The sequence below is a fragment of the Anolis sagrei genome, chromosome Y (genome assembly GCF_037176765.1).
Source record: "Anolis sagrei isolate rAnoSag1 chromosome Y, rAnoSag1.mat, whole genome shotgun sequence".
Taxonomy (NCBI): Eukaryota; Metazoa; Chordata; class Lepidosauria; order Squamata; family Dactyloidae; genus Anolis; species Anolis sagrei.
Window position 1 is genome coordinate 4141576 of NC_090035.1, and position 27489 is coordinate 4169064.

At 44.4% G+C, this 27489-nt stretch overlaps 2 protein-coding genes across 2 annotated transcripts in view; one reads left to right on the plus strand and one right to left on the minus strand.

Annotated features, from left to right (window-relative positions):
* LOC132780010 (28 kDa heat- and acid-stable phosphoprotein) overlaps nucleotides 1–2172 on the plus strand; it is a 28386-nt gene extending 26214 nt beyond the window's left edge. Inside the window, exon 6 of the mRNA XM_060783536.2 lies at nucleotides 1913–2172. Coding sequence (XP_060639519.1) covers nucleotides 1913–1971 — 59 coding nt within the window. The 3' untranslated portion in view covers nucleotides 1972–2172. The remainder of the gene's footprint in view (nucleotides 1–1912) is intronic.
* A 3737-nt stretch (nucleotides 2173–5909) lies between these two features.
* LOC137095523 (actin-related protein 2/3 complex subunit 1B-B) overlaps nucleotides 5910–27489 on the minus strand; it is a 30187-nt gene continuing 8607 nt past the window's right edge. The window contains exons 2-10 of the mRNA XM_067462283.1: nucleotides 26694–26768; nucleotides 26324–26428; nucleotides 22763–22985; nucleotides 21069–21176; nucleotides 18462–18668; nucleotides 15822–15897; nucleotides 12774–12970; nucleotides 8748–8838; nucleotides 5910–6149 (exon numbers count right to left, since the gene is read on the minus strand). Coding sequence (XP_067318384.1) covers nucleotides 6111–6149; nucleotides 8748–8838; nucleotides 12774–12970; nucleotides 15822–15897; nucleotides 18462–18668; nucleotides 21069–21176; nucleotides 22763–22985; nucleotides 26324–26428; nucleotides 26694–26757 — 1110 coding nt within the window. The 5' untranslated portion in view covers nucleotides 26758–26768 and the 3' untranslated portion in view covers nucleotides 5910–6110. The remainder of the gene's footprint in view (nucleotides 6150–8747; nucleotides 8839–12773; nucleotides 12971–15821; nucleotides 15898–18461; nucleotides 18669–21068; nucleotides 21177–22762; nucleotides 22986–26323; nucleotides 26429–26693; nucleotides 26769–27489) is intronic.

Here is a 27489-nt window from a genome sequence, read left to right on the forward strand (position 1 = left end):
TCATATTTATTTATTTAGAACTTTTATATACCGGTCTTCTCACCTCCGAGGGACTCCGGCCGGCTTACAACAAGGGGTTCATACACAAAAGTTTAAAAACACCACGTCAATTTATTTATTTATCGTGTCATCCGCAACCAGAACATTGTATTACATTTCTAACAGAACAAAACAAACAAACAAACAAATAAAAAAACAACAACACAAATTTTGCAAACTTGGTAGTTTATTAAATCTCCTTTGACCAGTATCTGTCCCCTTGGAGTGCCTCTGGTGTTGCTGCAAGAAGGTCCTCCCTTGTGCATGTGGCAGGGCTCAGGTTGCATTGCAGCAGGTGGTCAGTGGTTTGCTCTTCTCCACACTCGCATGTCGAGGATTCCACTTTGTAGTCCCATTTCTTGAGGTTGGCTCTGCATCTTGTGGTGCCAGAGCGCAGTCTGTTCAGCGCCTTCCAAGTCGCCCAATCTTCTGTGTGCCCAGGGGGGAGTCTCTCATCTGGTATCACCCACGGATTGAGGTTCTGGGTTTGAGCCTGCCACCTTTGGACTCTCACTTGCTGAGGTGTTCCAGCAAGTGTCTCTGTAGATCTTAGAAAACTATGTCTAGATTTAAGTCGTTGACGTGCTGGCTGATACCCAAACAGGGGATGAGCTGGAGATGTCTCTGCCTTGGTCCTTTCACTATTGGCTGCTACTTCCCAGCGGATGTCAGGTGGTGCATTACCAGCTAAGCAGTGTAATTTCGCCAGTGGTGTAGGGCACAGACACCCCGTGATAATGCGGCATGTCTCATTAAGAGCCACATCCACTGTTTTAGTGTGGTGAGATGTGTTCCACATTGGGCACGCATACTCAGCAGCAGAGTAGCACAGCGCAAGGGCAGATGTCTTCACTTTGTCTGGTTGTGATCCCCAGGTTGTGCCAGTCAGCTTTTGTATGATATTGTTTCTAGCACCCATTTTTGCTTGATGTTCAGGCGGTCTGTTCCACACTGGGCATGCGTACTCAGCAGCAGAGTAGCATAGCGCAAGGGCAGATGCCTTCACTGTGTCTGGTTGTGATCCCCAGGTTGTGCCAGTCAGCTTTCGTATGATATTGTTTCTAGCACCCATTTTTGCTTGATGTTCAGGCGGTCTGTTCCACACTGGGCATGCGTACTCAGCAGCAGAGTAGCATAGCGCAAGGGCAGATGTCTTCACTGTGTCTGGTTGTGATCCCCAGGTTGTGCCAGTCAGCTTTCGTATGATATTGTTTCTAGCACCCATTTTTGCTTGATGTTCAGGCGGTCTGTTCCACACTGGGCATGCGTACTCAGCAACAGAGTAGCATAGCGCAAGGGCGGATGTCTTCACTGTGTCTGGTTGTGATCCCCAGGTTGTGCCAGTCAGCTTTTGTATGATATTGTTTCTAGCACCCATTTTTGCTTGATGTTCAGGCAGTCTGTTCCACACTGGGCATGCGTACTCAGCAGCAGAGTATCATAGCGCAAGGGCAGATGCCTTCACTGTGTCTGGTTGTGATCCCCAGGTTGTGCCAGTCAGCTTTCGTATGATATTGTTTCTAGCACCCATTTTTGCTTGATGTTCAGGCGGTCTGTTCCACATTGGGCATGCGTACTCAGCAGCAGAGTAGCATAGCGCAAGGGCAGATGCCTTCACTGTGTCTGGTTGTGATCCCCAGGTTGTGCCAGTCAGCTTTCGTATGATATTGTTTCTAGCGCTCACTTTTTGCTTGATGTATAAAGATAATAATAATAATAATAAAAATAATAATAATAATAATAATAATAATAATAATAACGCATGGCAAGGGATGGCTAGTAATAAATACATTTCCTGGCTAGGACGCTGTCCGTAATGCATCCGCTTTCACTTCCGTTCTCCTTCTCCCCTCCCCTTTGTTTACCTCTCAAGCTAAAGACGACGCAACTTCGACAGGCAAAAGACTGCAGTCGCTTTCCCTGAACAAGTAAGTGCCGGCCGCCGCAGAGGAGAGGGGAGCTTGCAGAGACGCTGCCTGGCCGGCCACCCCCCCGCCGGGCGCTCTGCCGCATCCCAACCCGCACGGGGAGGCCGCACGGGGAAGGAAGCGCACCGCGCACCTCGGGGCGACGTCTCCACACTTTTAAAGAGACACTGACAGCAACACGTTTGTCTTCTTCTCCATCTGGGCACAGAAATCCATGGGGAGGTTGGGCGGGGGGGGGGGGTTTGTGGGAGGCAATGGGAGGAGGGCTGGGTTTGGGGAAATATTAATCTGTTTTGGTGCAGCATCGCCAGGGAACCGTAATTCTCCGTTCCTGGTCGGACACCGTAAACACAGAACGGGTCTAGATCGGAGATCTCATAATCCCGGGGAGAGGCGGGAGGGTACATTTTGGCAAGAAACTTTGGCAAAAGTTGGTAATATTGACAGGTATAGAAAGACAGACACAATTCCAGTAGTTTTGGCAAGAAACTTGGGCAAAAACCTATAGTTGGTAATATTGACAAGTATAGAAAGACACATTTCCACAATTCCAAAGTATACTGGGGGCTGTTTGTGGATCTGACCGCAGAGAGACCCAAAGTAAACAAAGCCTTACTATGTGGCTATTTGGGTCTCTACTCCCACTTTACATCCTCCCTTCGCCTATTTTGTTTTTCCAAAGCCATCCCAAATTGTGTTCCTTCTCCTTCCCAAAAAAAAAAGGGGGATAGTGGCTTTTTAACCGCAAAACAAAACCAGAGAACTCTTTTCTCGATTGTGTGACCTTGTTGGAAGAGATTCAAATTGGAAGCAAAACGTGTATATTTGGCTGAATAAAGTTTAAATTATCGTAAACAGTCCGGATTGTGTTCTCTGTCTAACAAGGTGTCCCGTCACGTCCTTCTCAGTGAAAATGGAGCTTAAGGTCATTCTTAGATGGGTGTTGGGTTCATATTGTCGGTCTTGTGATGTTGTGGTTAAGTGTGATGTTGTGGTTAAGGGCACAAAAAGGGTCCCATAAAAAGGACATATTATTCTTGCCATAGGCTTCGTCTGATCACTCACAAGTGCTGTCTACACACTTCCTGCATCTTCATTGCTCAGCAAACCTCCCAAAAAATTGGGAAACTGAGAAAAGCGTGATTACCGTATATACTCGAGTATAAGCCGACCCGAATATAAGCTGAGGCACCTATGCAGGTGCCATCTGCCCACTTTCTGCGTCTTCATTGCTCAGCAAACCTCCAAAAAAATTGGGAAACCGAGAAAAGCGTGATTACCGTATATACTCGAGTATAAGCCGACCCGAATATAAGCTGAGGCACCTATGCAGGTGCCATCTGCCCACTTTCTGCATCTTCATTGCTCAACAAACCTCCCAAAAAATTGGGAAACCAAGAGAAGCGTGATTACCGTATATACTGGAGTATAAGTCGACCCGAATATAAGCTGAGGCACCTATGCAGGTGCCATCTGCCCACTTTCTGCATCTTCATTGCTCAGCAAACCTCCCAAAAAATTGGGTAACCGAGAAAAGCGTGATTACCATATATACTCGAGTATAAGCCGACCCGAGTATAAGTTGAGGCACCTATGCAGGTGCCATCTGCCCACTTTCTGCGTCTTCATTGCTCAGCAAACCTCCAAAAAAATTGGGAAACCGAGAAAAGCGTGATTACCGTATATACTCGAGTATAAGCCGACCCGAATATAAGCTGAGGCATCTATGCAGGTGCCATCTGCCCACTTTCTGCATCTTCATTGCTCAGCAAACCTCCCAAAAAATTGGGAAACCGAGAAAAGCGTGATTACCGTATATACTCGAGTATAAGCCGACCCAAATATAAGCTGAGGCACCTATGCAGGTGCCATCTGCCCACTTTCTGCATCTTCATTGCTCAGCAAACCTCCCAAAAAATTGGGTAACCAAGAAAAACATGATTAGCGTATATACTTGAGTATAAGCCGACCTGAATATAAGCTGAGGCACCTATGCAGGTGCCATCTGCCCACTTTCTGCATCTTCATTGCTCAGCAAACCTCCCAAAAAATTGGGAAACCGAGAAAAGCATGATTACCGTATATACTCGAGTATAAGTCGACCCGAATATAAGCCAGGGCACCTGATTTTAGCACAAAAAATTGGGAAAACGTATTGACTCGAGTCTAAGCCGAGGATGGGAAATGCAACTGGGCAGTTTCAAAATAAAAATAGATACCAATAAAATTACATTATTTAAGACACCCGTAGGTTAACTCTTTTTGAATATTTACATAAAACTAAGGTAAGACTGTCCAACCATTCAAGACTGATTTTTTTTATTTTTTTATTTTTATTATTATATTTATTATTTTATTATTTATTATTTTATTATTTATTATTTTACTCTATTATTACACTTATTACTTTACTCTGTTATTACATGTATTGTTTTACTCTATTTTATTATATTTATTATTATATATTATATTATTATTTATTATTATATTTATTATTATATTATTATATTATTTTACTCTATATCATTATTATTACACTTATTACTTTACTCTATTATTATTATTACATTTACTGTTTTACATCTATTTTATTATTACATGTATGAATATCTACATAAAACTAAGGTAAGACTGTCCAACCATTCAAGACTGATTTATTTTTTATTATTTTATTATTATCTTTATTATTACACTTATTACTTTACTCTATTATTATTATTATTATGACATTTATTGTTTTACTCTATTTTATTATTATATGTATTCCTTTACTCTATTATTATTATTATATTTATTATTTATTATTCTTACTTTCTTCAGTGTAAATGTGCTTACATATCCTTCCAATAATAATAGAGTAAAACAATAAATGTAATAATAGAGTAAATTAATAAATGTAATTATAGAGTAAAATAATAAGTGTAATAATAAAATAGAATAAAACAATACATGTAATAATAGAGTGAAATAACACATGTAATAATAGAGTAAAATAACACATGTAATAATAGAGTAAATTAATAAATATAATAATAGAGTAAAATAATAAATGCAATAATAATAGAGTAAAATAAATGTAATAATAGAGTAAAACGATAAATGTAATAGAGTAAAATAATAAATGTAATAGAGTAAAGCAATAAATGTAGTAATAAAAATAGAGTAAAACAATAAATGTAATAAAGTAATAAATGCAATAATAGAGTAAAATAAATGTAATAATAGAGTAAAATAATAAATATAATAAGAATAAATGAGCAAAATAATAAATATAACAATAGAATAAAATAATAAACAAACATAGAGTAAAATAATAAATGTAATAATAGTAATAGAGTAAAATAATCTAAATGTAGTAAAATAGAGTAAAATAATAAAAATAATAATAAATGAGTAAAATAATAAATGTAAAAGAGTAAAATAATACACATAATAAACAGAGTGAAATAATAAATGCAATAATAATAATAATAATAATAGAGTAAAATAATCTAAATGTAGTAAAAAATAGAGTAAAATAATAAAAATAATAAGAATAAATGACTAAAATAATAAATGTAACAATAGAATAAAATAATAAACATAGAGTAAAAAAAATAAATGCAATAATAATAATAGAGTAAAATCTAAATGTAGTAAAAATAGAGTAAAATAATAAAAATAATAAGAATAAGTAAAATAATAAATGTAATAAGTAAAATAATAAACAATCATAGAGTAAAATAATAAATGCAATAATAATAATAGAGTAAAATAATCTAAATGTAGTAAAAATAGAGTAAAATGATAAAAATAATAAGGATCATTGAGTAAAATAATTCCTTTGCTGTGTGCATATGTGTGTATGCACATCGTAGAAATATACCCTCAACCATCCAAGGAAGGAGATGTGACACATTTCGTTGTTCCTACAGAAGCAAGATTTGCATTTTGCACAACTAATTATGACCAGCATTATTTATGTCTTTTATTGAGCAAAGGCTTAACATACATTTTTTTTTCCTTCTGACGTTTATGTGATCCACGAGGCACAGAAAAATCGCAAAAGCTTGTAGCTGTTGGGATTGTCTTTGTAGATTTGCAGTGCTGAGAGCTGGGACTTTCCTGGACTCCACACAGGGGAAGTGGTTACAGTTGTGGTCCTCACTTGAGCTGGAGGCCCTTCATAGCCGACTCCAAGCTCTGCAACAGAAATGCACATTAGCCAAAAAGAGTGGCAAAAGAAACAGACCCAGAAACAAATCCATCCACGTCCTGATACAGATACTATTGGTTTAGAATAGGGATATGACCTTGAGTTTGGGAGTTGTAGTTCATCTACATCCAGAGAGCACTGTGGACTTAAGCAATAGTGGATTTGGACCAAATTTGACACAGATACTCAAAATGCCCAAATGTGAACACTGGTGGAGTTTGGGGGAAATAGAGCTTGACATTTGGGAGTTGTAGTTGCTGGGATTTATAGTTCACCTACAATCAAAGAACATTCTGAACTCCACTAATGATGGAATTGGACCATAGTGGGAGTTGTAGTTCGCTCTACAGCCAGAGAGCACGCTGAACCCCACCAATGATGCATCCAGAGCAAACCTGCTCAACATAAGAAACTTTAAGAACTGATGGAGTTTATGGAGTTTCTCGGGCTTAACCTGGCATGATGGGTGTTGTAGTTCACCCACAACCTTATGCATTTAGTACAATTTTTAAAAACTGGCAATGCTGGGGTCCCAAGCTAGTAAAATTATAAAATACCACACTGGTACACAGAACTCCCCTGACCAAGAGAAAATACTGGAATGGTTTGGTGGGCATTGACCTTGAGTTTGGGAGTTGTAGCTCACCTGCATCCAGAGAGCACTGTGGAATCAAACAATGATGGATCTGCACCAAACTTGGCATGCATACCTGATGTGCCCAAATTTAAATGCTGGTGAAGTTTGGGGGAAATAGAACTTGAGAATTGAGAGTTGTAGTTGCTGGGATTTATAGTTCACCTACAATCAAAGAGCATTCTAAACTCCACAAACAATGGAATTGAACCAGACTTGGCACACAGAACTCCCATGATGAACAGGAAATACTGAAAGGGTTTGGCGGGCATTGACCTTGAGCTTGTGAGTTGTAGTTCACCTACATCCAGAGAGCACTGTGCACTCAAATAATGATGAATACTCAATATGCCCAAATGTGGACACTGGTGGAGTTTGGGGAAAATAGACCTTGACACTTGGGAGTTGTAGACACTGGGATTTTGAATACTGGTGGGATTAAAGGGGGATGGACCTGGGTATTTTGGAGTTGTAGGTACTGGGAAATATAGTTCACCAAACATCAATGAGCACTGTGAACTACATCAAAAATGGATGTGGACCAAACTTGGCACACAGAGCCCCCATGACCAGCAAAAAACAAGGTAGGTCTTTGGTGAAAATTTACCTTGATTTGGGGGAGTTGTAGTTCACCTATATTCCGACAGCACTGTGAATCCGAACACCGAAAGATCTGGACCAAACATGGCGCACAGATCTGATATGCTCAAATTTGATTACTGGAGGGGTTGGGGGGGGGGGGACTGACCTTCCTTTCTGGGAGTTGTAGTTCACCCACAACCAGAGAAAATGTGACCCCCACCGACAATGGACCTGGACCAAACTTGGCATACAGAACCCTCAGGACTAACTCAACTTACTGGAGGGGTTTGAGGGGACTGACTCGCCATGGTGGGAGTTGTAGTTCACCCTACAGCCAGAGAGCACTGAACCCTATAATGATGCATCCAGAGCAAAATTGCCCAACATGACAAACTTTAAGTACTGATGGAGTTTATGGAGTTTCCCAGGCTTAACCTGGCATGATGGGAGTTGTAGTTCACCCACAACCAGAGAAAATGTGACCCACACCGATGATGGACCTGGACCAATTTTGGCACACAGAACCCCCAAGACTAACTCAACCTATTGGAGGGGTTTGAGGGGACTGACTCACTATGGTGGGAGTTGTAGTTTAACCTAAAGCCAGAGAACACATTGAACCCCATAATGATGCATCCAGAGCAAAATTGCCCAACATAAGAAACTTTTAAGTAGTGATGAAGTTTATGGAGTTTCTTGGGCTTAACTTGGTAAGATGGGAGTTGTAGTTCACCCACAACCAGATAAAATGTGACCCACACCGACGATGGACCTGGACCAATTTTGGCACACAGAACCCCCAAGACTAACTCAACCTATTGGAGGGGATTGAGGGGACTGACTCACCATGGTGGGAATTGTAGTTCACTCACAGAGAAAATGTGATCTCCACCGATGATGGACGTGGACCAAACTTGGCATACAGAACCCTCAGGACTAATTCAACCTACTGGAGGGGTTTGAGGGGACTGACTCACCATGGTGGGAGTTGTAGTTCACCCTACAGCCAGAGAGCACACTGAATCCCACCGATGATGCATCTCAAGCAAAGTTGCCCAACATGACAAACTTTAAGTACTGATGGAGTTTATGGAGTTTCTCGGGCTTAACCTGGCATGATGGGAGTTGTAGTTCACCCACAACCTTATGCATTCGGTACAATTAAAGAGCTGAGTTTTTCAAATAACCTGGGCAAATTATAAAATACCAAGTAATGTATCATTAAAAATACTACATAAATTCGCTCTCGCATAGTTGGAAGATAAATAAAATTCAATATGACTGAAGACTTAAATAAGGGAAGTCTGAATATAAGCAACCGCACAATAGTAAGATCAAATAATGCACAGTCCACTGCAATTGAGCTCACCTTGATGTCCCAAAGGCTCATGCCCCCGTCCATTCCTGTGGTGCAGAACTTGGAGCAATTGCCTTTACCTCCAGCAATGACCGATATTTGGCTGAAAGGGAAAACGGCACGTAGATCAGACTGGAAGCCCTATGAGGAGCGGCTTAAAGAGCTGAGCATGTTTAGCCTGAAGAAGGGAAGGCTAACCAATTCTGGGCACCACAACTGAAGAGAGATGTTGACATGCTGGAATGTGTCCAGAGGAGGGCAACTCAAATGATAAAGGGTCTGGAGAACAAGCCCTATGAGGAGCGGCCTAAAGAGCTGAACACGTTTAGCCTGCAGAAGAGAAGACTGAGAGGAGACATGATAGCCATGTGTAAATATGTGAGGGGAAGTCATAGGGAGGAGAGGGGAAGCTTCCATTCTGCTGCCCTGGAGACTAGGACCCAATGGAACAATGGCTTCAAACTAGGCATTTCCACCTGAACATTAGGAAGAACTTCCTGACTGTGAGAACTGTTCAACAGTGGAACTCCTTGCTCTGGAGTGTGGTGGAGGCTCCTTCTATGGAGACTTTTAAACAGGCTGAGTGGCCGTCTGTTGGGGGTGCTTTGAATGGATTTTCCACCTGAACATTAGGAAGAACTTTCTGGCAGTGAGAACTGTTCAGCAGTGGAACTCTCTACCTCAAAGTGTGGTGGAGGCTTCTTCTATGGAGACTTTTAAAAAGAGGCTGGGTGGCCATCTGTTGGGGGTGCTTGGAATGGATTTTCCACCTGAACATTAGGAAGAACTTTCTGGCAGTGAGAAATGTTCAACAGTGGAACTCCCTGCCCCAAAGTGTGGTGGAGGCTCTTTCTATGGAGGCTTTTAAACAGAGGCTGGATGGCCATCTGTTGGGGGTGCTTTAAATGGATTTTCCACCTGAACATTAGGAAGAACTTTCTGACAGTGAGAACTGTTCAGCAGTGGAACTCCCTGCCCCAGAGTGTGGTGGAGGCTTCTTCTTTGGAAGCTTTGAAAGAGAGCTGGATGGCCATCTGTTGGGGGTGCTTTGAATGGATTTTCCACCTGAACATTAGGAGAACTTTCTGACGGTGAGAACTGTTCAGCAGTGGAACTCTCTGCCCCAAAGTGTGGTGGAGGCTCCTTCTATGGAGGCTTTTAAACAAGCTTTTTTGCACCTCCAAATTTGGCCTAAATGTCCCAATTATCAGTATTATGCAAGAGATAGGAAATAATATTTTTGCATAACTGATACAGGTTGCAAAATGAATAGGAATTGTGGGAGTTGAAGTCCAAAACACCTGGAGGTGGGGCTCAAGTTTGCCCAGGTGTGTTTTAATATCTGCTAAAGCTTTTTGCACCTCCAAATTTGGCCTAAATGTACCAAATATTGGAATGATGCAAGAGATGGGAAATAATATTTTTGCATCACTGATACAGGTTGCAAAACTCATAGGAATTGTGGGAGTTGAAGTCCAAAACACCTGGAGGTAGGGCTCAAGTTTGCCCAGGTGTGTTTTACTACCTGCTAAAGCTTTTTGCACCTCCAATTTTGGCCTAAATGTACCAAATATCGGAATGATGCAAGAGATGGGAAATAATATTTTTGCATCACTGATAACAGGTTGCAAAACCCATAGGAATTGTGGGAGTTGAAGTCCAAAACACCTGGAGGTGGGGCTCAAGTTTGCCCAGGTGTGTTTTAATATCTGCTAAAGCTTTTTGCACCTCCAATTTTGACCTAAATGTTCCAAATATCAAAATGATGCAAGATATGAGAAATAATATTTTTGCATCACTGATACAGGTTGCAAAACTCATAGGAATTGTGGGAGTTGAAGTCCAAAACACCTGGAGGGAGGGCTGAGGTTTGCCCAAGCCTGGGTTAATACCTGCTAAAGCTTTTTGCACCTCCAATTTGGGCCCAAACGTACCAAATATGAGAATGATGCAAGAGATGGGAAATAATATTTTTGCATAACTGATACATGTTGTAAAATTCATAGGAATTGTGGGACTTGAAGTCCAAAACACCTGGAGCGAGGGCCCAAGTATGTCCAGGCCTGGGTTAATACCTGCTAAAGCTTTTTGCACCTCCAATTTTGGCCTAAACGTACCAAATATCAGAATTATGCAAAAGATGGAAAATAGTATTTTTGCATAACTGATACAGGTTGCAAAACTCATGGGAATTGTGGGAGTTGAAGTCCAAAACACCTGGAGGGAGGGCTCAAGTTTGCCTAGGCGTGTTTTAATACCTGCTAAAGCTTTTTGCACCTCCAATTTTGGCCTAAACGTACCAAATATCGGAATGATGCAAGATATGGGAAATAATATTTTTGCATAACTGATGTTGTTGTTCATTCGTTCAGTCGTCTCCGACTCTTCGTGACCTCATGGACCAGCCCACACCAGAGCTCCCTGTCGGCCGTCCCCACCCCCAGCTCCTTCAAGGTCAGTCCGGTCACTTCAAGGATCCCATCCATCCATCTTGCCCTTGGTCGGCCCCTCTTCCTTTTGCCTTCCACTTTCCCCAGCATCATTCCCTTCTCCAGGCTTTGCTGTCTCCTCATGATGTGGCATTCAAAGGACTTCCACTTTCCCTCTCGTCTCCTTCCCTCCAGTGAGCAGCCGGGCTTTATTTCCTGGAGGATGGACTGGTTGGATCTTCTTGCAGTCCAAGGCACTCTCAGCACTTTCCTCCAACACCACAGCTCAAAAGCATCTCTCTTCCTTCGCTCAGCCTTCCCGAAGGTCCAGCTCTCACATCCGTAGGTTACTACAGGGAATACCATGGCTTTGACTAGGCAATGGATCTTGGTTGCCAGTCTGATGTCTCTACTCTTCACTATTTTATCGAGACTGGACATTGCTCTCCTCCCAAGAAGTAAGCGTCTTCTGATTTCCTGGCCACAGTCTGCATCTGCAGTCATCTTTGCACCTAGAAATACAAAGTCTGTCACGGCCTCCACGGTTTCTCCCTCTATTTTCCAGTTGTCAATCATTCTTGTTGCCATAATCTTGGTTTTTTTGACGTTTAGCTGCAACCCGGCTTTTGCATAACTGATACAGGTTGCAAAACTCATAGGAATGGTGGGAGTTGAAGTCCAAATCACCTGGAGGTGGCAATACCTGCTAAAGCTTTTTGCACCTCCATTTTTGGCCTAAACGTACCAAATATGAGAATGATGCAAGAAATGGGAAATAATATTTTTGCATCAGTGATACAGGTTGCAAAACTCATGGGAATTGTGGGAGTTGAAGTCCAAATCACCTGGAGGTGGCAATAGCTGCTAAAGCTTTTTGCACCTCCAATTTTGGCCTAAATGTACCAAATATCAGAATGATGCAAGATATGAGAAATAATATTTTTGCATCACTGATAACAGGTTGCAAAACTCATAGGAATTGTGGGAGTTGAAGTCCAAAACACCTGGAGGTAGGGCTCAAGTTTGCCCAGGCGTGTTTTAATACCCGCTAAAGCCTTTTGCACCTCCAATTTGGGCCTAAACGTCCCAAATATCAGAATTATGCAAGAAATGGGAAATATTTTTGCATAACTGATACAGGTTGCAAAACTCATAGGAATTGTGGGAATTGAAGTCCAAAACACCTGGAGGTAGGGCTCAAGTTTGCCCAGGCATGTTTTAATACCCGCTAAAGCCTTTTGCACCTCCAATTTGGGCCTAAACGTCCCAAATATCAGAATTATGCAAGAAATGGGAAATATTTTTGCATAACTGATACAGGTTGCAAAACTCATAGGAATTGTGGGAGTTGAAGTCCAAAACACCTGGAGGTAGGGCTCAAGTTTGCCCAGGCGTGTTTTAATACCTGCTAAAGCTTTTTGCACCTCCAAATTTGGCCTAAACGTACCAAATATCAGAATGATGCAAGAGATGGGAAATAATATTTTTGCATCCCTGATACAGGTTGCAAAACTCATAGGAATTGTGGGAATTGAAGTCCAAAACACCTGGCGGATGTTTTGGACCGCTCTTGCCGATCCTCAGGGGTGTCTCTGCGCCGGACACTTGCCTGATGCTGTTCTTGTGGAGCGTGTCCAGGGTGGCGTTGCTGGTGTCCGAGCTGGCCTTCTTGTCCAGGTTCTGGAAGCGCTCGCGAGCGGTCAGTCCTCGCTGGGAGCTCTGCTTGGGGAGGTCCATCTTGCCCGCAAAGGACAGCGCACCTTGCTGCTCGTCATAGGTGAACAGCATGGGGCAGCAGTCGTGGCCCTGCGGGGAAGAGAAAGCAGTGCGTGGCTCCAAAAGATGTGGCATCATTGAGGGCAAAGCTGTCTTCATAGACCTGTCAGTGGCTTATGAGACTGTCAACCACGGCCTCCTCCTGAGAAAAATGTATAGTATCACAAAGGACGACCACCTCACCCGCCTCATAGGAAACCTGCTACAAAACAGGAGCTTTTTTGTTGAGTGCCAGGTGGTGGAAACAGAAGAACGGCCTGCCTCAGGGGAGCGTGCTTGCTCCATCCATGTTCAACATCTACACAAATGACCAGCCACTGCCAGAAGGGACAGAGAGTTTCATCTATGCTGATGATCGTGCCATCACCGCTCAAGCAGGGAGCTTTGAGATGGTTGGACAGAAGCTCTAGGTGCTCTTACTGCCTATTACTGGGAAAACCAGCTGATCCCCAACCCATCTAAAACACAGACATGTGCTTTTCACCTTAAGAACAGACAAACATCCCAAGTGGACAATTCCTGGACCACTCTCACAACCACCATGTCAGACTACACAGAGAAGCCATTGAAATCCACAAAAAGCATGCGGACAATTTCAACAGAAAGGAGGAAACCATGAAAATGAACAAAATCTGGCTACCAGTATTAAAAAACCCGAAAATTACAACAGCAGAACAGCAGAGAGGAAACAACCAGGCACATCTTAACACCTCTCAACAAAAGATTTTCCCAGGCTCAGCCAGGCCTTCAAATGCTAATGAAGGTGGTCAGTTGAAACATTCGCACCCAGCTCCAGCAGACAAGAGCTCTTTGCCCCACCCCAGCCATTCCACAGATATACAAACCCATTGTCCTATTTCCAACAGACCTCACTACCTCTGAGGACGCTTGCCATAGATGCAGGCGAAACGTCAGGAGAAATGCCTCTAGAACATGGCTCTGTAGCCCGAAAAAAACCCACAAGAACCTAGTGATTTCAGCCATGAAAGCCTTCGACAATACATTAAGCATCCCAAGCTCTAAGGATTATTACCTGGGAAGGAATCCCACTGGAGCATTGCAGCGCACCCAAATACCTGGGAGGAGTCACTCGGGACCGTGCTCTGACCTACAAGAAGCACTGCCTGAACATCAAACAAAAAGTGGGTGCCAGAAACAATATCATACGAAAGCTGACTGGCACAACCTGGGGATCACAACCAGACACAGTGAAGGCATCTGCCCTTGCGCTGTGCTACTCTGCTGCTGAGTATTCATGCCCAGTGTGGAACACATCTCACCACGCTAAAACAGTGGATGTGGCTCTTAATGAGACATGCCACATTATCACGGGGTGTCTGCGCCCTACACCACTGGAGAAATCACACTGCTTAGCCGGTATTGCACCACCTGACATCCGCCGGGAACTGGCAGCCAATAGTGAAAGGACCAAGGCAGAGACATCTCAATCAATGAAAGACTCCCCCTGGGTACACAGAAGACTGGGTGACTTGGAAGGCGCTGAAACAGACTGCGCTCTGGCACCACGAGATGCAAAGCCAACCTCAAGAAATGGGGCCACAAAGTGGAGTCCACGACATGCGAGTGCGGAGAAGAACAAACCACTGACCACCTGCTGCAATGCAACCTGAGCCCTGCCACATGCACAAGGGAGGACCTTCTTGCGGCAACACCAGAAGCACTCCAAGTAGGCTAATGAATCAGGAGAGAGGGAGGCGGGATGAGAGGGAAACAATGGATTCTTGAGAGGATTATGGATACTGGACAAAGGACATTTAATCAACTACCAAACTCACAAATTTTGTATTTTGTGTGTTTGTTTGCTTTGTTCTGTTAGAAATGTAATATAATTTGACTGATTGTCCTGACATAATAAATAAATAAATACGAAAGCTGACTGGCACAACCTGGGGATCACAACCAGACACAGCGAAGACATCTGCCCTTGCGCTTTGCTACTCTGCTGCTGAGTGTGCATGCCCAGTGTGGAACACATCTCACCACGCTAAAACAGTGGATGTGGCTCTTAATGAGACATGCCGCATTATCACAGGGTGTCCGCGCCCTACACCACTGGAGAAATTACACTGTCTAGCCCAGTGGTTCTCAACCCAGATGTCCCCAGATGTTTTTGGCCTTCAACTCCCAGAAATCCGAACAGCTGGTAAACTGGCTGGGATTTCTGGGAGTTATAGGCCAAAACACCTGTATTTTGGCCAGTATTGCACCACCTGACATCCGCCGGGAAGTAGCAGCCAATAGTGAATGGACCAAGGCAGAGACATCTCCAGCTCATCCCTTGTTTGGGTATCAGCCAGCAGGTCAACGACTTAAATCTAGAAATAGTTTCCTAAGATCTACAGAGACACTCGCTGGAACACCTCAGCAAGCGAGAGTCCAAAAGTGGCAGGCTCAAACCCAGAACTTCAATCAATGAGACTCCCCCCTGGGCACACAGAAGACCAGGCGACTTGGAAGGCGCTGAACAGACTGCGCTCTGGCACCACGAGATGCAGAGCCAACCTCAAGAAATGGGGCCACCAAGTGGAGTCCACGACATGCGAGTGCGGAGAAGAGCAAACCACTGACCACCTGCTGCAATGCAACCACATGCACCAGGGAGGACCTCCTTGCAGCAACACCAGAGGCACTCCAAGGGGCCAGATACTGGTCAAAAGGACATTTAAGCAACTACCAAGTTTTGCAAACTTTGTGTTTTGTTTGTTTGTACTGTTAAAAATGTAATACAACTGTCTGGTTGATAGTGACACGATAAATAAATAAATTTATGGCAAGCCTGTCCAGTCTGGAAAGGATGCAACAAAGGAAGGAGGAAATGCAAGGAAGGGAAAGCCTTGAATAGAGCGAAGGCCTGACTTACTGCGGCCACAAGCTTGTTCTCGGTGATGAAGGTCACAGCCAAGAGCGGGAGAGTCTCCGTGAACAGGGAAGCCACGCTACAGGAGAAGGAAGACACAAGAGCGATGGTTGGCACAAGCTCCGTGTTTTAGGAACCCATAGACATCAGTCTGCCATGGCATTCAGTTGACACACTTTCGGGAAAATTTGAGGATCACTGGTCATTGATAAGCGGACCGCAATGGGATGGTTAGCTAGTCCAAGGTCACAGCAACAACTGTTATAGAACTCCAATATGCTGATGACAACGTAGTCTGTGCACATTCAGAAGAAGACCTACAAGCCACTCTAAACACCTTTGCAGAAGCATAGAAGAAGCTTGGCCTGTCATTGAACATTTTATCCTTCCAATCTCACAGCTGTTGGCTCTGTTTGCAACGGGATGGTCAGCTCTTCCAAGGTCACAACAACAACTGTTATAGAACTCCAATATGCTGATGACAATGTAGTCTGTGCACATTCAGAAGACCTACAAGTCACTCTAAACACCTTCGCAGAAGCATACGAGAAGCTCGGCCCATCATTGAACATTTTATTTATCCTTCCAATCTCACAGCTGTTGGCTGTGTTTTAAAGGGATGGTCAGCTCTCCCAAGGTCACAACAACAGTTATAGAACTCCAATATGCTGATGACAATGTAGTCTGTGCACATTCAGAAGAAGACCTACAAGCCACTCTAAACACCTTCGCAGAAGCATACGAGAAGCTTGGCCTGTCATTGAACATTTTATCCTTCCAATCTCACAGCTGTTGGCTCTGTTTGCAACGGGATGGTCAGCTCTTCCAAGGTCACAGCAACAACTGTCATAGAACTCCAATATGCTGATGACAACGTAGTCTATGTGCATTCAGAAGAAGACCTACAAGTCACTCTAAACACCTTTGCAGAAGCATACGAGAAGCTTGGCCTGTCATTGAACATTTTATCCTTCCAATCACACAGCTGTTTGCAATGGGATGGTCAGCTCTTCCAAGGTCACAACAACAACTGTTATAGAACTCCAATATGCTGATGACAACGTAGTCTGTGCACATTCAGAAGACCTACAAGCCACTCTAAACACCTTCGCAGAAGCATACGAGAAGCTCAGCCTGTCATTGAACATTTTATCCTTCCAATCTCACAGCTGTTGGCTCTGTTTGCAACGGGATGGTCAGCTCTTCCAAGGTCACAACAACTGTCATAGAACTCCAATATGCTGATGACAACGTAGTCTATGTGCATTCAGAAGACCTACAAGCCACTCTAAACGCCTTTGCAGAAGCATACGAGAAGCTTGGCCTGTCATTGAACATTTTATCCTTCCAATCACACAGCTGTTTGCAATGGGATGGTCAGCTCTTCCAAGGTCACAGCAACAACTGTTATAGAACTCCAATATGCTGATGACAACGTAGTCTGTGCACATTCAGAAGAAGACCTACAAGTCACTCTAAACACCTTTGCAGAAGCATACGAGAAGCTTGGCCTGTCATTGAACATTTTATCCTTCCAATCACACAGCTGTTTGCAATGGGATGGTCAGCTCTTCCAAGGTCACAACAACAACTGTTATAGAACTCCAATATGCTGATGACAACGTAGTCTGTGCACATTCAGAAGAAGACCTACAAGTCACTCTAAACACCTTTGCAGAAGCATACGAGAAGCTTGGCCTGTCATTGAACATTTTATCCTTCCAATCACACAGCTGTTTGCAATGGGATGGTCAGCTCTTCCAAGGTCACAACAACAACTGTTATAGAACTCCAATATGCTGATGACAACGTAGTCTGTGCACATTCAGAAGAAGACCTACAAGTCACTCTAAACACCTTCGCAGAAGCATACGAGAAGCTTGGCCTGTCATTGAACATTTTATCCTTCCAATCACACAGCTGTTTGCAATGGGATGGTCAGCTCTTCCAAGGTCACAACAACAACTGTTATAGAACTCCAATATGCTGATGACAACATAGTCTGTGCACATTCAGAAGAAGACCTACAAGTCACTCTAAACACCTTCGCAGAAGCATGCGAGAAGCTTGGCCTGTCATTGAACATTTTATCCTTCCAATCACACAGCTGTTTGCAATGGGATGGTCAGCTCTTCCAAGGTCACAACAACAACTGTTATAGAACTCCAATATGCTGATGACAACATAGTCTGTGCACATTCAGAAGAAGACCTACAAGCCACTCTAAACACCTTCGCAGAAGCATACGAGAAGCTTGGCCTGTCATTGAACATTTTATCCTTCGAATCACACAGCTGTTCGCTCTGTTTGCAATGGGATGGTCAGCTCTTCCAAGGTCACAACAACAACTGTTATAGAACTCCAATATGCTGATGACAACTTAGTCTGTGCACATTCAGAAGACCTACAAGCTGCTCTAAACACCTTCGCAGAAGCATACGAAAAGCTTGACCTGTCAGCCTCAGGCCCTTTCCTTTTCCCCCTCAGCTTAAGCGGCTGAGGGGGAAAAAGAAAGGGCCTGAGGCCATTGGGAATGATGGGAGTTGGAGTCCACAACACCTTGAGGGCCAAAGTTGGCCCATGTCTGTTCTAACCGCAGTCCAGAGGTATTCCGCGCGCAATCCCCGCTTTGGTGCTCCTTACGCCATCTTCTTGTTGGCGTCGGCCAGGCAGACGGTGCTGTCGTGCCCGACCCAGGCAACCCGGTTGCCGCTCTCCGAGAAGCAGATGCTGTGGACCCATCCGCAGCTGCTGCCCGACTCGAACATGAGCTCCCCGAAGGGCATCTTGGAGCCCCAGGGGGTCGGCATGGGGCGCTCCTCCACCTCCTTGATGTAGGCAGAGAAAATCCTGCAAAGGAAGAGACGAGAGGGAAGCATTGCAAACCTGGGAAACCTACAAGATGCTTTCGAGGTAGCCTGGCCCCTGTTGCCTGGAGGCACCCTCTGTGGAATGATGTCCAGAGTGAGAGAAAGAGCCCTTGACTGTTTGAAGCAAGTGTGAATGTTGCAATTGGCAAACTTGAATTGCATCAAGTAGCCACGCGGCTGAAAAGTCAATCAGTGAGGGTATCTGCATAGAGATAGCCTGGCTGTTGTTGCCTGGAGGCACCCTCTGTGGAATGATATCCAGGGTGGGAGAAAGAACCCTCATCTGTTTGAAACAAGTGTGAATATTGGAATTAGCAATCTTGAATAGCATCAAGTAGCCACCAAGCTGCAAAGTCAATCAGTGAGGGTATCTGCATAAAGGCTGTTGTTGCCTGGAGGCACCCTCTGTGGAATTGTGTCCAGGGTGGGAGAAAGAACCGTTGTCTGTTTGCAGCAAGTGTGACTGTTGCAATTGGCAAGCTTGAATAGCACTCAGTAGCCTTGCAGTTGCAAAGTCAATCAGTGAGGGCATCTGCATAGAGGTAGCCTGGCCTCTACTGCCTGGAGGCACCCTCTGTGGAATGATGTCCAGGGTGGGAGAAAGAACCCTCATCAGTTTGAAGCAAGTGTGAATATTGGAATTAGCAAACATGAATAGCATCAAATAGCCAAATCGCTGCAAAGTCAATCAGTAGCAAGTGTGAGTGTTGTGATTGGTATGCTTGAATAGCACTGAGTAGCCATGAAGCTGCAAAGTCAATTAGTGAGGGTCTCTGTGTAGATGTACCCCAGATGTTGCTGCCTGGAAGCATCTTCTGTGGAATGATGTCCAGGGTGGGAGAAAGATCCCTTGTCTCTTTGAAGCAAGTGTGAGTGTTGCAATTTGCAAACTTGAATAGCATCAAGTAGCCATGAAGCTGCAAAGTCAATCAGTGAGGGCCTCTGCATAGAGGTAGCCTGGCCCCTGTTGCCTGGAGGCACCCTCTGTGGAATGATGTCCAAGGTGGGGGAAAGAACCCTTGTCTGTTTGAAGCAAGTGTGAATGTTGCAATTGGCAAACTTGAATAGCATCAAGTAGCCAAAACGCTACAAAGTCAATCACTGAGGGCATCTGCACAGAGGTAGCCCGGATGTTGTCGCCTGGAGGCATCCTTTCACAACTCCCAAACAGACAGGCTACCTCTATGCAGATGCCCTCACTGATTGACATGGCAACTGCAAGGATACTTAATGCTATCGAAGATCACTAATGCCCTCACTGATTGACTTTGCAGCCGTAAGGATAGTTAATGCTATTGAAGATCGCTAATGCCCTCACTGATTGACTTTGCAGCCGTAAGGATAGTTAATGCTATTGAAGATCGCTAATGCCCTCACTGATTGACTTTGCAGCCGCAAGGATAGTTAATGCTATTAATGCTCGCTAATGCCCTCACTGATTGACTTTGCAGCCGCAAGGATACTTAATGCTATTAATGCTCGCTAATGCCCTCACTGATAGACTTTGCAGCTGCAAGGATACTTAATGCTATTCAAGCTCGCTTATGCCCTCACTGACTTTGCAGCTGCAAGGATACTTAATGCTATTCAAGCTCGCTTATGCCCTCACTGATTGAGTTTGCAACTGCAAGGATACTTAGTGCTATTCGAGCTCGCTAATGCCCTCACTGATTGAGTTTGCAACTGCAAGGATACTTAATGCTATTCAAGCTCGCTAATGCCCTCACTGATTGAGTTTGCAACTGCAAGGATACTTAATGCTATTCCAGCTTGCTAATGCCTTCACTGATTGAGTTTGCAACTGCAAGGATACTTAATGCTATTCAAGCTCGCTTATGCCCTCACTGATTGAGTTTGCAGCTGCAAGGATACTTAATGCTATTCAAGCTCGCTTATGCCCTCACTGATTGAGTTTGCAACTGCAAGGATACTTAATGCTATTCAAGCTCGCTAATGCCCTCACTGATTGACTTTGCAACTGCAAGGCTATTTAAGCTTGCTAATTGCAACCTTCACACTTGCTTCAAATAGACGAGGGTTTTTTCTCCCACCCTGGACATTATTCCACAGGGATATATACAAACTCTCCTTGCTTCACTGACGACAGAACCTCTGAAGATGTCAATAGCCACAGATGCAGGCGAAACGTCAGGAGAGAATGCTGCTGGAACATGGCCACACAGCCTGGAAAACTCACAGCAGCCTAATAATACTTCTTTTGGGAACAGAAGGGCAGGTTAGCGATAAATAGCACCAAGGTATGTCACAAAGAGTTGTCTCTCTGCACAATGCAGGCGTTTCCTTGATGTTGAGCAGGAACCCGTTTCCTTGCAATTTCCATCCTTTTGGACAACGTGTGGGGAACGGAACCCGAGCTCACCTGCATTTGAAATCGCAGGATCCGGCGGCCAAGAGGACGTTGTTGGGGTGCCAGTCCAGGCTGAGGATGGTGGAGCGGATGGGCTTCTTGATGTGTTTGCAGACCCACCTGCCAAGACAGAGACAGGAGAGAAAACAATGCAACAGAGGAGGAGTTGTGGTTTTGCAAAGTCTTGTGCACCAAAAAACTACAACTCCCACGAATCCATAGCAGTTAAAGCAGGAATGGGCAAACTTTGGCCCTCCCTTCAGGTGTTTTGAACTCCAATACCCACGATTCCTAACAGCCTCAAGCCCTTTCCTTTCCCTCCTCAAGCCACTAAATGAAGGTCTCTGCATAGAGGTAGCCTGGCCACTGTTGCCTGGAGGCATCCTTCTGTGGAATTATGTCCAGGGCGGGACCAAGAACCCTTGTCTGCTTGCAGCAAGTGTGACTGTTGCAGTTGGCAAGCTTGAATAGCATTGAGTAGAGTCATGAAGTTTGCAAAGTCAATCAGTGAGGGTCTGTGCATAGAGGTCGCCTGGATGTTGTTGCCTGGAGGCACCCACTCTTTGGGAGTTGTGAAAGAATGCCTCCAGGCAACAACACCCAGGCAACCTCTATGCATAGAGTAGAGCCATGAAGTTTGCAAAGTCAATCAGTGAGGGTATCTGCATAGAGGTCGCCTGGATGTTGCTGCCTGGAGGCACCCACTCTTTGGGAGTTGTGAAAGGATGCCTCCAGGCAACAACACCCAGGCAACCTCTATGCATAGAGTAGAGCCATGAAGTTTGCAAAGTCAATCAGTGAGGGTCTGTGCATAGAGGTCGTCTGGATGTTGTTGCCCGGAGGCACCCACTCTTTGGGAGTTGTGAAAGGATGCCTCCAGGCAACAACATCCAGGCGACCTCTATGCAAAGACCCTCACTGATTGACTTTGCAGCTTTATGGTTACTCAGTGGTGTTGTCGTTTTGCAAAGTCTTCTGTGGAATGATGTCCAGGGTCTGAGCAAGAATCCTTGTCTAAGGCATTCATGGCCAGAGTCACTGGGTTGCTGTAGATCTTTTGGGCTGTATGCCATGTTCCAGAAGCATTATCTCCTGACGTTTTGCCTGCATCTATGCCAAGAATCTTCAGACCACTCAACCTTTGAGGATGTCTGCCACAGATGCGGGTGAAACGTCAGGAGAGAATGCTTCTGGAACATGGCCATACAGCCTGGAAAACCGACAACAACCCAACCCTTGTCTATTTGCAGCAAGTGTGACTGTTGCAACTGGCAAACTTGAATAGCACTGAGTAGCCATGAAGTTTGCAAAGCCAATCAGCGAGGGTCTATGCATAGAGGTAGCCAGGATGTTGTTGCTTGGGGGAATCCTTTCACAACTCGCAAAGAGGGTTGTTTCCAGGCAACAACATCCATGCTACCTCTATGCATATACCCTCACTGATTCACTTTGCAAACTTCATGGCTACTCAGTGCTATTCAAGCTTGCCAATTGCAACAGGCAACATTTCACAACTCCCAAATGGTGGGTGCCTCCAGTCAACAACATCCAGGCTACCTCTATGCATATACCCTCACTGATTGACTTTGCAGCTTTATGGCTACTCAGTGGAGTTGTCGTTTTGCAAAATCTTCTCTGCTAAATGGTGGGAGTTGGAGTCCCAAACACCTGGAGGGAGGGCCAAAGTTTGCCTTGTCCAGACTCACCAGTCGTTCTCTTGTTCGAAGTAGCAGATGGAAATGAGTCGGGAGCCGCTGCCGACGGCAAACTTGTTCTCCTTGGGCGACCACTTCACGCAACGTGCCGCGCGGTTGATCCGGAGGATGACCAGCGTCGGCTTCCAGGCGTTGCCTTTCAGCGTCCAGACGTAGGCGTTGCGATCCGTCCCGCAGGTCACTATCCGATTGCTCTCGGGGGCCCAGTCAATGCCTGGAAAGACCCATAAGGAGCAAAGGAATGGGGTTAAGTGGCAGAGCTGTACAAAGCTTTCGGAAGTGGGCATTGACTTTGGGTTTGGGAGTTGTAGTTCACTTACATCCAGAGAGACTGTGGACTCAAACAATGATAGATCTGGACCAAACTTGGCATGGATACTTAATATGCCCAAATGTGAACACTGGTGGAGTTTGGAGAAAATAGACCTTGACATTTGGGAGTTCTAGTTGTTGGGATTTATAGTTCACCTACAATCAAAGAGCATTCTGAACTCCACCAATGATGGAATTAAACTAGACTTGGCACACAGGACTCCCATTACCAAGAGAAAACACTAGAAAGAACTGATGGGCATTAACCTTGAATTTGGGAGTTGTAGTTCACCTACAATCAAAGAGCATTCTGAACTCCATCAACGATGGAATTGAATCAATTTGGCACACAGGACTCCCATTACCAACAAAAAACACTGGAAGGGTGTGTTGGGCATTGACTTTGAGTTTGGGAGTTGTAGTTCACCTACATTCAGAGAGCACTGTGTACACAAATAAAAAATATTTGGACTAAACTTGGCACAAATACTCAATATGCCCAAATGTGAACACTGGTGGAGTTTGGGGGAAATAGACCTTGACATTTGGGAGTTGTAGTTGCTGGGATTTATAGTTCCCCTACAATCAAAGAGCATTCTGGACTCCACCAATGATGGAATTGAACCAAACTTGGCACACAGGATTCCCATAACCAACAGAAAATACTGGAAGGGTGTGTTGGGCACTGACCTTGAGTTTGGGAGTTGTAGTTCACCTACATCCAGAGAGACTGGACTCAAACAATGCTAGATCTGGACCAAACTTGGCATGGATACTCAATATGCTCAAATGTGAACACTGGTGGGATTTGAGGGGAAAACAGACCTTGACATTTGGGAGTTATAGTTGCTGGGATTTGTAGTTCACCTACAATCAAAGAGCATTCTGAACCCCACCGGCTGTTAGGAATGGTGGGAGTTGAAGTTCTAAACACCTGGAGGGAGGGCCGAAGTTAGCCCATGCCTGCGCTAGAGGGCACTCTTGCCCACGTCAAGGAATGAGGAAGAAGAAGAAAAAAGAGGAGAAAGGATGAGACAGAGGAGGAGACAGAGAAGAAAAAGAGGGGAATGTATTTTAAATGGCTCTCACCTGAAAAGAAGGAGAAAGAGAAGGCAGAGGAGGAGAAAGAGGAGGAGGAAAAAGAGGAATGAGAAAGGGAAGAAGGTGGAGAAAGAGGAGGCGAAAACGGAGGAGATGGAGGAGGAAAAGGGGAATGTATTTTGAATTGCTCTCGCATGAAAAGAAGGAGAAAGGGAAGGAGATGGAGGAGAAAGAGAAGGAGGAAAAAGAGGAGTGAGAAAGGGAAGGAAAAGGAGAAAGAAAAGGAGAAAACAGAGGAGATGGAGGAGGAAAAGGAGAATGCATTTTAAATTGATCTCACCTGAAAAGAAGGAGAAAGAAAAGGAGGAAAAAGAGGAACGAGAAAGGGAAGAAGGAGGAGAAAGAGAAGGAGAAAACGGAGGAGATGGAGGAGGAAAAGGAGAATGTATTTTAAATGGCTCTCACCTGAAAAGAAGGAGAAAGAGGAGGAGAAAAAGAGGAATGAGAAAGGGAAGAAGGAGGAGAAAGAGAAGGAGGAAAAAGAGGAATGAGAGGGAAGAAGGAGGAGAAAGAGAAGGAGAAAATGGAGGAGATGGAGGAGGAAAAGGGGAATGTATTTTAAATTGCTCCCACTTGAAATGAAGGAGAAAGAGAAGGAGGAAAAGAGGAATGGGAAAGAGAAAAAAGGAGGAAAAAGAGGAATGAGAAAGGGAAGAAGGAGAAGAGAAGGAGATGGAGGAGAAAGAGGAGGAAAAAGAGGAAAGAGAAAGAGAAGGAAAAGGAGGAGAAAGAGAAGGAGATGGAGGAGAAAGAGGAATCATAGAATCATAGAATCATAGAATCAAAGAGTTGGAAGAGACCTCATGGGCCATCTAGTCCAACCCCCTGCCAAGAAGCAGGAATAGAGGAATAGAGAAAGAGGAATGAGAAAGAGGAAGAAAAGGAGGAGAAAGAGAAGGAGAAAACAGAGGAGATGGAGGAGGAAAAAGAAAATGTATTTTAAATGGCTCTCACCTGAAAAGAAGAGAAAAAAAAGAATAAGATTAAGAAGAAAGAGGAGGAAAACAAGGAATGAGAAAGAAGAGGGAAAAGAGGAGAAAGTGAAAGAGGAAAAAGAGGAATGAGAAAGGGAAGAAGGAGAAGAGAAGGAGAAGAGAAAGAGGAGGAGAAAGAGAAGGAAAAGGAGGAGAAAGCGGAAGGAAAGGAGGAATGAGAAAGAGAAGGAAAAGGAGGAAAAAGAGAAAGAGAAGGAGAAAACAGAGAAGATGGAGGAGGGAAAGGAGAATGTATTTTAAATGGCTCTCACCTGAAAAAAAGGAGAAAGAGAAGGAGATGGAGGAGAAAGAGAAGGAGGAGAAAGAGGAATGAGAAAGAGAAGGAAAAGGAGGAGAAAGAGAAGGAGAAAACGGAGGAGATGGAGGAGAAAAAGGAGAAAGAGAAGGAGAAAATGGAGGAGATGGAGGAGGAAAAGGAAAATGTACTTTAAATAGCTCTCACCTGAAAATAAGAAGAAAAAGAATAAGATGGAGGAGAAAGAGAAGGAGGAAAAAGAGGAATGAGAAAGAGAAGGAAAAGGGGGAGAAAGAGAAGGAGATGGAGGAGAAAGAGGAGGAAAAAGAGGAATGAGAAAGAGAAAGAAAAGGAGGAGAATCAGAAGGAGAAAACGGAGGAGATGGAGGAGAAAAAGGAAAATGTATTTTAAATGGCTCTCACCTGAAAAGAAGAAGAAAAAGAATAAGATGGAGGAGAAAGAGAAGGAGGAAAAAGAGGAATGAGAAAGAGAAGGAAAAGGAGGAGAAACAGAAGATGGAGAAAGAGCAGGAGGAAAAAGAGGAATGAGAAAGAGAAGGAAAAGGAGAAAGAGAAGGAGAAAACGGAGGAGATAGAGGAGGAAAAGGAGAATGCATTTTAAGTGGCTCTCACCTGAAAAGGAGGAAGAGGAGGAAGAGGAGGAGAAAGAGGAGGAGAAAAAGGAGGAATGAGAAAGGGAAGAAGGAGGAGAAAGAGAAAACGGAGGAGATGGAGGAGAAAAAGGAGGAGAAAGAGAAGGAGAAAATGGAGGAGATGGAGGAGGAAAAGGAGAATGTATTTTAAATGGCTCTCACCTGAAAAGAAGGAGAAAGAGAAGGAGGAACCAGAGGAACGAGGAAGAGGACAAGAAGGAGACGGAGGAGAGAAAGGAAGAGAGCCCACTCTCACCGGTCACTTGTCCGTTGTGCTCCTTCAGCTCGTGGACTTTGTTCCACTTGGTGCCCTCTTTCTTATAGATGTGGACTTCATGGTTGTTGGGGCAGATGGCCAGTTCTGAGGAGGCAAAAGGGAAGGACACATTTCCTGACCATGGGCCAACTTGGGCCCTCCCTCCAGGTGCTTTGGACTCCAACTCCCACCATTCCTAACAGCCGGTAGGCAGTTAGGAATGGTGGGAGTTGGAGTCCAAAACACCTGGAGGGCCAAAGCTCTCCCTTGCTATCCTTGTCCCGCTCTTCCCTCTCCTGCCCGTCTTTGCCCAGGGCCAATGGGAGTTGTAGTGCGACCACACTGGGATGGGATGGGGAGGCGGACGTACGGCTCCGGTCTTTGTTCCAAGCGTGGCAGCTGATCGGCTCCAGCAGGAAGCTTTGGTAAGACATGGCTTCTCAATCTGGGCAGGAAAAAAGCAGAAATCACACCTAAGTTTCATTCCCTGACCCAAGTTTCCTCTAAAGGCGAGTCTACACTGTGCAACGAATGCAGTTTTGACCCCACTTTAACTTCAGGGCTCAATGTCATGGAATAGTGGGGGTTGATCATTTGCAGAGGCAGTCTTCATCCGAGAAAGCTTATTATTATTATTATTATTATTATTATTATTATTATTATTATTATTAGCACAGAGGCACACTTGAGACAGATGTAATGAACAATAAACAAGGAAGTTTACTTACAAGAACAGGAACAGTTCAGGTATTAAGCTTGGCTGTTTCAGAGTATTGTCTTAAAGCGTGTGGTTACATAAGGCGGTTCTGACTTAGTTACATAGGAAATACTTCTTCCTCCCTCCACACAAGATAGTTTCTCTGACAGTAATTCCTAAACCAGCACAGATAGTCCTAGCCTGGATCTATCTCTCTGTTTCTCAGCTATCTTCCTAATAGCTGTGAACTCCTCACTAGCTGTCCCTGCTAGCAACTCTGGCCTATCTCAGGCCTTTCTCTCTAACCCTCTACACCACTCTAAACTCCAAACATGGTTCCAATGTGGATTAATTCAACAGTGTAGATCAGCATTTCTCAACCTGGGGGTCAGGACCCCTGGAAGGGTGTCAAAGGGGTCGCCAAAGACATCAGAAAGAACAGTATTTTCTGTTGGTCATGGGGATACTG